Source organism: Erythrolamprus reginae, chromosome 5, assembly GCF_031021105.1.
Source record: "Erythrolamprus reginae isolate rEryReg1 chromosome 5, rEryReg1.hap1, whole genome shotgun sequence".
NCBI classification, from domain to species: domain Eukaryota; kingdom Metazoa; phylum Chordata; class Lepidosauria; order Squamata; family Dipsadidae; genus Erythrolamprus; species Erythrolamprus reginae.
Window position 1 is genome coordinate 67,948,770 of NC_091954.1, and position 12,585 is coordinate 67,961,354.

The 12,585-nt window shown below is 47.0% G+C and overlaps 1 protein-coding gene across 1 annotated transcript in view; it reads left to right on the top strand.

The window, feature by feature from the left end:
- The window catches only part of R3HCC1L (R3H domain and coiled-coil containing 1 like), a 72,655-nt gene extending 63,581 nt beyond the window's left edge, over nucleotides 1-9,074 (top strand). Inside the window, exons 6-7 of the mRNA XM_070754224.1 lie at nucleotides 3,487-3,627; nucleotides 8,518-9,074. Coding sequence (XP_070610325.1) covers nucleotides 3,487-3,627; nucleotides 8,518-8,573 — 197 coding nt within the window. The 3' untranslated portion in view covers nucleotides 8,574-9,074. The remainder of the gene's footprint in view (nucleotides 1-3,486; nucleotides 3,628-8,517) is intronic.
- The last annotated feature ends 3,511 nt before the right edge of the window (nucleotides 9,075-12,585 follow it).

Below are 12,585 nucleotides of genomic sequence, written 5' to 3' on the forward strand. Positions count from 1 at the left end.
GTGCAGAATGCAGCTGCGAGAGCAATCATGGGCTTCCCAAGGCATGCCCATGTCACACCAACACTCCGCAGTCTGCATTGGTTGCCGATCAATTTCCGTTCACAATTCAAAGTGTTGGTTATGACCTATAAAGCCCTTCATGGCATCGGACCAGAATATCTCCGAGATCGCCTTCTACCGCATGAATCCCAGAGACCGATTAGGTCCCACAGAGTTGGCCTTCTCCGGGTCCCGTCGACTAAACAATGTCATTTGGCGGGACCCAGGAGAAGAGCCTTCTCTATGGCGGCCCCAACCCTCTGGAACCAGCTCCCCCCAGATATCAGAGTTGCCCCCACCCTCCTTGCCTTTCGCAAGCTCCTTAAAACCCACCTCTGTCGTCAGGCATGGGGGAATTGAAATTTTTTCCCTTCCCCCTAGGCTTATAGAATTTATACATGGTATGCTTGTTTGTATGATTGGTTTTTTAAATTGGGGGTTTTTTAGATTATTTTTTAATATTAGATTTGTTACATTGTTTACTTTGTTGTTGTTAGCCGCCCTGAGTCTTCAGAGAGGGGCGGCATACAAATCTAATAAATAAATAAACAAATAAATTACCCGAGGCCATCTGATTTTATACCAGGCTTCGACTGTCTAATCCAGTGTTTCCCAAACTTGGCAACTTATTTATTTATTTATTGGATTTGTATGCCGCCCCTCTCCGTGGACTCGGGGCGGCTAACAACAGTGGTAAAAACAACATGTGACAATCCAATACTAAAAACAGCTAAAAACCCTTGCTATAAAACCAATCATACATACAAACATACCATGCATAAATTGTAGAAGCCTAGGGGGAAAGATTATCTCAGTTCCCCCATGCCTGACGGCAGAGGTGGGTTTTAAGGAGCTTACGAAAGGCAAGGAGGGTGGGGGCTATTCTAATCTCTGGGGGGAGTTGGTTCCAGAGGGCCAGGGCCGCCACAGAGAAGGCTCTTCCCCTGGGTCCCTCCAAACGGCATTGTTTAGTTGATGGGACCTGGAGAAGGCCCACTCTGTGGGACCTAACTGGTTGATGGGATTCGTGCGGCAGAAGGCGGTCCCGGAGATAATCTGGTCCGGTGCCATGAAGGGCTTTATAGGTCATAACCAACACTTTGAATTGTGACCGGAAACTGATCGGCAACCAATGCAGACTGCGGAGTGTTGGTGTGACATGGGCATATTTAAGAAAGCCCATGATTGCTCTCGCAGCTGCATTCTGCACGATCTGGAGTTTCCGAACACTTTTCAAAGGTAGCCCCATGTAGCGAATGCTGGCTGGGGAATTCTGGGAGTTGAAGTCCAGATATCTTCAAGTTGCCAAGGTTGGGAAACACTGGTCTAATCCACCTTTGCTCTGCACATGTCAGAGATTGATTAGTCCCGGTTCTCAGTGCTGATAAAAAATGCCTCTTGATCAAGAAAACTCTTCCATTGGAAATATCCATCATTCCCTCTTAAATGTAGCTTTTAGAATCCTGTGCCTGCTTCTCCAGTGAAAGAGCTACACTAACATCTGTTGATGTCGCGTCCTCTTAGCATTGAACGGTGCTTTTTGCAACATTAACAAGGATCAATCCTATGAAATACTGGGTCATCCCCTCTTGAGTTGCGGTTGGCTAAACTAATTCCCAAGACTCTCTTCAGGCAAATATGATGTGCATGTTTTAAGTAGTAAACACAGCAAATACATTTTTCACTTTTTCAATCCTGTGTTGTCCAACATCTGTGATACTGGAAAGCGAGCAGCACAGTGCTGGGACTGCCATGTATCGTGGTCTGTTTTTTTGTGGTTTTTTGGTGGTATAATTTTTTAATTATTTTTCACACCTTACAGAGATTTCAATTCACATACCTCAAATTAAAATAATGCAATATCAAATATCAAATTCTCAATCAAATTAATCAAATTTTCTAATTATTTACCGGTGTCCAATTATTTCTGGTATATATCATTCATCCTGTGCTACCTTCTTTCCGAGTGCTATCATCCGGATTCCTGGTAATGTTCTCCACTTTCATTTATGTTTAAATTGCTATAACTATCTAAATTTCTTGGCTATTTGCTATTTTCCCCAACTCTGCCATCGTGCTTTGATTCCTTTAAAGAATACATTACTTTCATTTAAAAAGAAACACATCCTCATTTTATCGCAGCTGCCCTTAACAATAGAAAATATCCAACTTTACATCTTAAAAACCCCAGGAATGAAGAGAAAGAAAAAGAAAGAAAAGAGAAAAAAATAAATCAACAGGTCTGTTTTCAACATAGTATAATGGGATAGAATTAATGGAACTGGAGAAACAGCAACCATATAGGTTTGCTAGTACTGTACTTATATATTTGGCGAGAGGTTTCTTAAGTTCATTGCATCATGTCATAGACACACAGAAGATTGATGGCAGAAAAAGACCTCATGGTCCATCTAGTCTGCCCTTATACTATTTCCTGTATTTTATCTTACAGTGGATATATGTTTATCCCAGGCATGTTTAAATTCAGTTACTGTGGATTTACCAACCACGTCTGCTGGAAGTTTGTTCCAAGCATCTACTACTCTTGTCCTCTTTATTATTCTTTTTCCTGCCCTAGTTTCTTGGGAAGCTCTATTAAAGTTCCTCCCAATCTTTCACTCTGTCTTGTTATACTGAAAGTAGAAAGGAATGCCTATGTTCTGGGAAAGAGAGCCATCTGTTAATATTTAAATAGCAATCACACTTATATACCGCTTCACAGTGCTTTGCAGCCTTCTCTAAGCGGTTTACAGAGCCAGCATATTGCCCCCAACAACCTGGGTCCTCATTTTATCCACCTCTTAAGGATGGAGGGCTGAGTCAACCTTGAGCCTGGTGAGATTCGATCTGCCAAACTGCTGACAGTCAGTGATCAGCAGAAGTAGCTTGTAATACTGCACTCTAACTCCTGCGCCACTGTGACTGATGCTCATCTTCCTGCCCTAACAGTGGACCAGAATACCTCCGGAACCGCCTTCTACCGCACGAATCCCAGCGGCCGATAAGGTCCCACAAAGTTGGCCTTCTCCGGGTCCCGTCGACCAAACAATGTCGTTTGGCGGGCCCCAGGGGAAGAGCCTTCTCTGTGGCGGCCCCGGCCATCTGGAATCAACTCCCCCCGGATATTAGAACGTCCCCCACTCTCCTTGTCTTTCGTAAATTACTCAAGACCCACCTATATCGCCAGGCATGGGGGAACTGAGACACCTCCCCTAGGCTTTTATATTTTATGTTTTTGGTATATATGTGTTGCATGTTTTTTTTTAATTGTTGGGGGTTTATATATTGTTCTCTTTTAATATTAGATTTGTTGCAATGTTATATTGTCTTTGATTATTGTTGTGAGCCGCCCCAAGTCTTCGGAGAGGGGCGACATACAAATCTAATAAATTATTATTATTATTAATAACTCCAGATATTGAGACATCTGCTTTTGCCTCCTCCTAGAATTCCTGCAACCTGCCAAAGAGCGTCCTGAGACCTCAGCTGCTCTGGCCAGGAGGCTGGTGACAAATGCCCTTGGTGTGCGAAGCAAGCAGAGCCAGGCCAAACGTGAAGCTGAACTCAAGCAGTTAAAAGCAGCTCGAGGTAAGCTTGAAGGAGCAGAGAAACAGCGGTGCTGGAGTTGTTTGCATGTGTGTATGTGTGGGAGAAGTTGGGAGAGAGAGGAACGTCTAGGACAGGGGTGGGCAATTAATTTTGCCATAGGGCCGCATGAGAAATTGGGATGATTTTAGAGGGCCGGACTAATATAATCTCTGCCACACTGTCCTCCTCCCTGTCACTCATGTCTTCTTGGTCAGAGGAGCCTTCATCATCAGATTCCAACAGGAGCAAAACAGGCCTGCAGCATGTGGATGTCTCCCCCATATCCACAGTCCTTGGGGCAGGAGCTGGGCCAGAGCTAACCACAACAATGGATAAATCTTTTCAGGTTTTGTTTTTTTTAATCCTGCAAGATAGATTGGGCTGAGAATTAAATTTGATTGGGTGACCTGAATCCAGGTCTTCGTAGTCCTAACCACTGAAAAGGTGGCTTTTGGTTTTGGCCAGAGCTGGTGGATATAGAAAACAGAGCTGAATTTTGTCCCAATGGACCGGAAATGATAACAAATGAGGACGAAAAAATTAAATATAGAAGCTATGGACTCCCTCTTGGAAAAGAAAGGATAGAAGGTAGTTTTACTGGCACTGTGATCTTTTATGAAAGCGCTATATTTCAAGCCTCACTCTATCATTCAGGCAGCATTGAAAATCAGATGAGAAATGCAGGTTAACAATGCAAATATTTCATTTGTACTATTTTTCTTTAACACCCACACTTTGCACTTCGGGAATATGCTGACAACTTTTTGTCAGTTCAAATGATAAATCTCCATTTGGTTCCATTTTCTAACCTTGCCTCGCCTCTCTTAATAATTCTGGTAAACTCAACTCCTCTATCTTCCCCTTCCCCTACAGTCGCTTCCCTCCCCCAATTTTTCTGTGGCGTATTCTGAAGCAGCTGTTTTGTAGAGTATTTATTGACCTCCTTCAATTGTTCTTTTGAAACTGGAGTATAAGTATTGATTATTCAAGTTTTTAAGGCATTCTTATTGTAATTAACTGTTAGAGATCGCTTTTCTCTACTGGTTTGGCTTTTTGAACAGGATATACATCCAATAATCACTGTCATCTTTCCAGCAATAATATCGGATTCAAATGTACCATGCAAAATACATTTTAGGGAGGGGAACACATCAACATTAAATATGTGATGTTGCAGCCTTATAAATGTACAGTGATCCCTCGAGTTTCGCGATCTCGATCTTCGCGAAACGCTATATCACGATTTTTAAAAAAATATTAATTAAAAAAAACCCACTTCCGGGTTTGGCTTCGGGAGTCAGCTGGGAAGCGGCGCGGCTGTTTTAAAAGGTTGCAGCCGGCCTGGGGGGCTTCCCAGCACCCCCCCGAGCCCCCAACCCGGGTTCAGGGGGGTGCTGGGAAGCCCCCCAGGCCGGCTGCGACCTTTTAAAACAGCCGCGCCGCTTCCCAGCTGAGTCCTGAAGCCAAATGCGGAAGTTCGCCTTTGGCGTTTGGCTTCAGGACTCAGCTGGGAAGCGGCGCGGCTGTTTTAAAAGGTCGCAGCCGGCCTGGGGGGCTTCCCAGCACCCCCCCCCCGAACCCCCAACCTGGGTCTTCCTGGCCGCCCACGCAAAGGGGAAACCCCGGCTCCTCGCTGATGCCCGCCGCTCGCCCGCCCGCCAGCAAGAGGGGGAAGACCCAGGGAAGGTTCCTTCGGCTGCCCAGCAGCTGATCTGCTCGGTAGCGCAGCAGCAGCGAGGAGCCAAATCGGGGTTTCCCCTTTGCGTGGGCGGCGGGGAACGCAAACTCCACCATCTACGCATGCGCGGCCATAGAAAAAAAGGGCACGCATGCGCAGATGGTGTTTTTACTTCCGCAACCCTACATCGCGAAAAATCGATTATCGCAAGGGGTCTTGGAACGGAACGCTCGCGATAATAGAGGGATCACTGTAATGCCTTCGTTGTACTTACTAAGGCGTGCCTCTTTGAATCCCTGCAAGGACTAGGAATTCTTATTTTCCTATCCTTTTTCTTTAAGGGCATTGGAAGAGAACAAGGATTCCCCTAGCAGCAAGAGCAGTTTATAGCTCTAATTAAGTGCCTTGAGGGAAGAAAGCTGTGGTATATTCAGTCCCTGTAGGAAAAAGATATATGGGAAATGCGATTGTGTCAGATTGTCAGTGTTCAGCTACGGACACTAGGTGGAGCTCCAGTTCTGTTTACTGTACTGAACAATAGTACTACTCCGGAATACAGAACCCAGAGCCAGGCCAAGCTTCAAAATAGCGAGAGTAAGACGTGCGTAAGAATAGCTAATTTATTTTAATTGTAGCTACCAACTCAGTAATTTGCTACTCTCCCCTGCTGAGTAGGCTTTCAAGTAGATCACAAGCAAATTCTCTGGGTGAAATCTCAGGCGAAATGCAGCTCCATAATATTACTGCTCAAAAAAAACAAAGGGAAAACTCAAATAACATATCCTAGATCTGAAGGAATGAAATATTCTCACTGAATACTTTGTTCTGTCCAAAGTTGAATGTGCACAACAGCATGAGAAATTGAATGATGTTTAACATCGACAAGAGCAAAGTCCTTCACCTAGGCAGAAAAAACCCTGGACACACATACAACCTGGGAGAAACCCCTCTTAGCAGTAGCGACTGCGAAAGAGACCTCGGAGTCTTGCTGGACAATCAACTAAACATGAGCCAACAATGTGCAGCAGCAGCTAAGAAAGCCAACACAATCCTAAGCTGCATCAACAGGGGAATACACTCCAAGACCGGGGAAGTCTTAATACCACTCTACTACGCCCTGGTCCGACCACACCTGAAGTACTGTATTCAGTTCTGGTCACCGCACTTCAAAAGAGACATTGAAACTCTGGAGAAGGTGCAAAATAGAGCAACCAAGATGATTAAGGGATTGGAAGCCAAGACTTACGAAGAGAGACTGCGGGAACTGGGCATGGATAGCCTAGAGAAAAGGAGGGCCAGAGCGGACATGATAGCAGTCTACAGGTATACGAGGGGTTGCCACAGAGAGGAGGGGATCACTTTATTCTCCAGGGCACCAGAGGGCCGGACGAGGAACAACGGCTGGAAGCTGACCAAGGAGAGATTCAACATGGAGATAAGGAGGAACTTCCTGACGGTCAGAGCGATCAACCAATGGAACAACCTACCAGTGGACGTTGTGAACTCCAACACTCTGGACATTTTTAAGAGAAGATTGAACTGCCACTTGCCTGGTGTACTATAGGGTTTCTGCTTGAGCAGGGGGTTGAACTCGATGGCCTTCATGGTCCCTTTCAACTCTAACAATAAATAAACCAGTGGACAGTTTGATTTCACAGAAGTTTGATTTACTTGTAGTTATATTGCGTTAAGCGTTCCCTTTATTTTTTTTTGAGCAGTGTATGTTGCATGGATCTGTAGGAAGGGATAGGATGCAGACACGCTGTGCAGGGCAATTGAGGGAAGACTTCCAGTGTGCAATGATGCGAGCATGTCCAGAGTTTGCTGAGGCAGCTCTTGACCTCTGCACCAACTAAGCCGGGACAACAACAGCCTTCTATGTCACGAGGGATATCAGGACCGCCTTCTGCCGCATGAATCCCAGTGGCCGATTAGATCCCACAGAGTTGGCCTTTTCTGGGTCCCGTCAACTAAACAATGTCGGTTGGCGGGACCCAGGGGAAGAGCCTTCTCTGTGGCAGCCCCAGCCCTCTGGAATCAATTCCCTCCAGAGATTTGAATAGCCCCCACCCTCCTCGCCTTCCGTAAAACGCTGAAGACTCACCTCTGTCGCCAGGCATTGGAATGATTACCTCCCCCCCTTCGTTGTCTTTTCTGACCTCTGTTGTATGATTAACTGGGATGAATGTGTACGATTGTGTAGTTGGTGATTTTATGACACTGGTTATTTTATATTAATGTTTTTTAATTGACTTTCAAATTTTATTACAAATTTGTAATGTATTGTATTATTGCTATGTTGTGAGCCGCCCCGAGTCTTCAGAGAATGGCGGCATACAAATCTACTGTTCTGTCGGGCTCTCTGGTAGAATCCTCCCAAAAATTCACAGGTACAAATTTCAGACACACACACGTTTGAAAATTCAAAACAATGTTCTTTATAATGAAAATTCAAATAAACTAAGCACTCCTTTTGTATAGCAAAAGCACTCATCTCCAAACAAACTGGTAATTGGTACAAGTCCCTTATCAGTTCTGTGATACTTAGCTTGAAGCTGTGAGGCAATTCACAGTCCTTCTTCTTTCACAAAGTGAAACACACTTTGCTCTGGTTTAGTTTCAAAGCGGGGGAAAATCAGCACACAAAGGTCAAAGTCAGTAAAGCAGTCACGAAACATAACGATCAGATAATCCTCCACAATGGCCAAACCCACAGGCTGCTATTTATAGCAGCCTCACTAATGACCACAGCCCCACCCAACCACAGGTGGCCTCATTTTCTTTGATAATAATCTCTCAGTTGTTGCTGCCTATGCATCGCTCTCCGCATGCCTGGCTGTATCATTAACTCTTGTTCTGAATCCAAGGAGGAGCTAGATAATTGATCTCCTTCTGAGCTGTCTGCCCCACTCTCCTCCTCCCTGTCACTCATGTCTTCTTGGTCAGAGGAGCCTTCATCAGCACATTCCACCGGGAGCAAAACAGGCCTGCAGCATGTGGATGTCTCCCCCACATCCACAGTCCTTGGGGCAGGAGCTGGGCCAGAGCTAACCACAACATCTAATAAATTATTATTAATATTTATTATTATAAGAGAGAATGCACGCACGCCGAGGCTGCACTTAAGGGTCACCACAGCTCTGGAAGCTGCTGCTCTGGTAAGCTCTCTTTCACTACTGCCGCTACTTCCTTAATCGCCTTTTCTCTTGCAGAACGGAAGCTCCTGGAGGCCAAGCAGAAGGAAGACGCCTGGGAAGGCCGCGGGTGAGACCTCAGTCAGCACAAGAAGAGGGAAGTGGATCAGGCCCGCTTGAAAACCTCACGGAGTGGAACTGGCGAACGGCAGCTTGGGCTTACAGTATTGAGGGACTCTACCATCCCCTTTGGGGGAACCAATAAAATACGGGGGAGTTGGGAGTTCATTGGAGCAGCCAGACATGCCAGGATTGAGTCATGTGAACCCAAGCTACCGGGGTTGGTTCGAAGGCTGTGAAAGAACGAGACTGGAGTCCGGCACTACAACTCAGGAAGAGCTGCTGTATTGTTCACAGTCCTGCCGGTGCTGTTCCGAACGCCATGGAATATAATCCAACCGCGCTCATCACATTAGTTTAAGGCAGCCTGGATGCAGGGCCTGTCTGTGTTCTGGGTCACTGAGTCACGTTGTGCTCAGTGGGATGGGACTGAACTGTGATAGCTTTTCGATCAGGCCCACCAGGCTGGCCCGGTGCCCAATGCTGAGCTTGCTATTAAAGTTGATTTGATTTTATATGGTGTCGTGTGATGCAGGGCAGCTTTGCTGCCTCCAAAGTAACTCTATGAATCTTCAGCACTGGAAAGTAAGCAGAGGTAGGACAGCAACTCGGTGAGTTACTGTGGTTGGACTTGACTCGGACCCTCCTCTTCCAGATCTTTTAGAGTGGGAGTCAACGTTAGATGCCCAGAAAAAAAGAGGCTTCCCTCTTAACAAGCCTATTATTTATTGTTTGGTTGGTTGGCTGGATTTGTATGCCACCCCTCTCCGAGGACTCGGGGCAGCTCACAACATATCAAAAACAATATACAATATGCATATCTAATAATCCAATTAATTCAGCTAAGTTCCTTTAAAATTTCATTTTTTCATTTCATTTTATTGGATTTATATGCCGCCCCTCTCCGCAAATTCGGGGCGGCTAACAGCGATAATAAACAATACAGTATACAGTAATAATCCAATACTAAAAGCGAATTAAAAACCCCTTAATATAAAAACCAAACATACATACAAACATACCATACATACAATTGTAAAGGCCTAGGGGGAGAAGGAATCTTAATTCCCCCATGCCTGGCGGCAGAGGTGGGTTTTAAGTAGCTTGCGAAAGGCAAGGAGGGTGGGAGCAATTCTAATCTCTGGGGGGAGTTGGTTCCAGAGGGCCGGGGCTGCCACAGAGAAGGCTCTTCCCCTGGGTCCCGCCAAGCGGCATTGTTTAGTTGACGGGACCCGGAGAAGACCCACTCTAATAGCATTTAAAATCACTCATTCCCATTCGACAGCAAGATATACCTACACTTGTCGGCCAGTGGGCTAGAGTCTGATGGCCCCAAGCCTGGCAGCACAAATGAGTCTTTAGACTCTTAGAGAAGGCAAGGAAGGTGGGAGCAGTATGAATCTCTGATTCCAGAGGGCCGGGGCCCTCACAGAGAAGGCTCTTCCTCTAGGTCCCGCCAAACGACATTGTCTAGTTCAGGGGTAGGCAAAGTTGGCTCTTCTGTGACACGTGGACTTCAACTCCCAGAATTCCTGAGCTAGCATGTTTGGCTCAGGAATTCTGGGAGTTCAAGTCCACAAGTCATAGAAGAGCCAACTTTTCCAATCCTGATCTGCAGAAGGCCGACTGTGGGACCTAATCAGTCGCTGGACTCATAGGGCAGAAGGTGTGGACCCTTGTAAGTTCATCTGAAGAACTGAGATGAAAGTAACTCTTCCCCTACGGGGAAATCAGGCTCCATCTGGAAGACTCTGCTGTCCAAACAGATTCTGGACCTCCTTTTAGAACCGGTCCTAAAAGGCTCTGAGCAGTTGTGGGATTCTCCTCCTTGGGGCAGGAACATGTTGGCAACAGTCCTTGCAGCATGTCGCTCCCACCCTGTAAAAACAGGCACAAGTAAAAAGCCATCCCGCTCTGGCCTGCTGGGTTTCACTTTACAGGCATTCCTTCCCATATTCGGCCCCCTGCCCGCTCCCCAGGAATGCATCCCAAAGACCAACAGACAAGGTCCTTTCTGTTCCGAGCAGCTGCATTACCACCACCCGAAAAGCAGGCAGATTGGCCGCTTCCTGTAAATGTACATCAACAACACTCCTTGGCCAGGCTGGGCCGGAGATTCCTGTGGTCAGACCCTCCCAGCTGTGCTTGGGGTCAAGGCCTCTAAGATTGGAGCAAGAATTTTGGCTTGTCTCCGCTTAGTTGGTGCCGAGATCAAAATCCGGACACCTCAATCTGATCTTGCTACCGCACAGCAGTAGATACAATTGCTGCTCAAACTCTAGATCCACACAGTCTGCCCTGGTCCGAAGTTGTGGGTCAGAGGTCATGTCGGTGGTGGCATTTTGCAGAGAGAGGGGGGGCAGAGTTCACTAGGGGTGTGTGATGGGCTGCTAAGGTGGAACGGTGACGTGTGCTCGAGTGCTAACGGAGTCCAGCGCAATTCTGCACCTGGGCAAGTAGCGGAATTGCGCACGGACACGTGGGTGTGCCCATGTGCGATTTCGCTACCTGCCCAAGTGCCGTAGCATCATTGCGCTGGACTCCGCTAGCACTCAGAGCCACGGGGGCGACCACACCTCACCGTTTCCACTTTAGCAGCCCACTTCAGGTCCTGTGCCTGGCATGCCACATCGACCCAATCCAGTGATGGCGAACCTATGGCACGGGTGTCACAGATGGCACGCAGAGCCATATCTGCTGGCACATGAACTGTTGCCCTAGCTCAGCTCCAATGTGCATTTGTGTGTCGGCCACTGGATTTTTGGCTTGCACCAACACTCTGGGAGGGTGTTTTTGGCTTGCAAAGAGCCTCCGGGGGGATGGGGGATGGCGTTTTTACCCTTCCCTGGCTCCAGGGAAGCCTTTGGAGCCTGGGGAGGGTGAAACACAAGCCTTCTGGGCTCACCAGAAGTTGGGGAACAGGCCATTTCTGGCCTCCAGAGGGCCTCCAGCTGTTTTCGCCCTTCCCATGCATTGAATTATAGGTGTGGGCACTCGCACATTTATTTATTTATTTATTTTATTTATTTATTAGATTTGTATGCCGCCCCTCTCCAAAGACTCGGGGCGGCTCACAACAATGATAAAAACAGTATTATAGTGAAACAAATCTAATATTAAAAAGAAATTTATAAAACCCTATCATATTAAAACCAGACAACACATACATACCAAACATAAAATATAAAGAGCCTGGGGGAAAGGTGTCTCAAATCCCCATTGCCTGACGGCATAGGTGGGTCTTGAGTAGTTTACAAAAGACAAGGAGGGTGGAGGCAGTTCTAATCTCCGGGGGGAGTTGATTCCAGAGGACCGGGGCCGCCACAGAGAAGGCTCTTCCCCTGGGGCCCGCCAGATGACATTTTTTAGTCAACGGGACCCGGAGAAGGCCAACTCTGTGGGACCTTATTGGTCGCTGGAATTCGTGCAGTAGCAGGCGGTTCCGGAGGTACTCTGGTCCAATGCCATGTAGGGCTTTAAAGGTCATAACCAACACTTTGAATTATGACCGGAAACTGATCGGCAGCCAATGCAGGCCACGGAGTGTTGTAGAAACGTGGGCGAATCTAGGAAGCCCCACGATGGCTCTCGCGGCCGCGTTCTGCACGATCTGAAGTTTCCAAACATTTTTCGAAGGCACACACATTGGCTCTTTCGGCACCCCAGGGAAAAAAGGTTTAATGTCACTGATCCAATCAGAGGGAGACTGGAGATGCTCTCTATGGCAGTGTTTCCCAACCTTGGCAACTTGGAGATATCTGGACTTCAACTCCCAGAATTCCCCAGCCAGCATTCGCTGGCTGGGGAATTCTGGGAGTTGAAGTCCAAATACCTTCAAGTTGCCAAGGTTGGGAAACACTGCTCTATGGGACATTCCGCTCGGGACTGTTTGGGGTCAAATCGCACACAGCAGGGCAAGGCAGCTCTCAAGAGCTGGAATGTGCTGGCAAGCCTCCTGCGGCTGGCCATCTAGACTTACAGCCATCTCCGTACCTGGAACAGCCACCGTTTGTGTCTCCGTTTGAG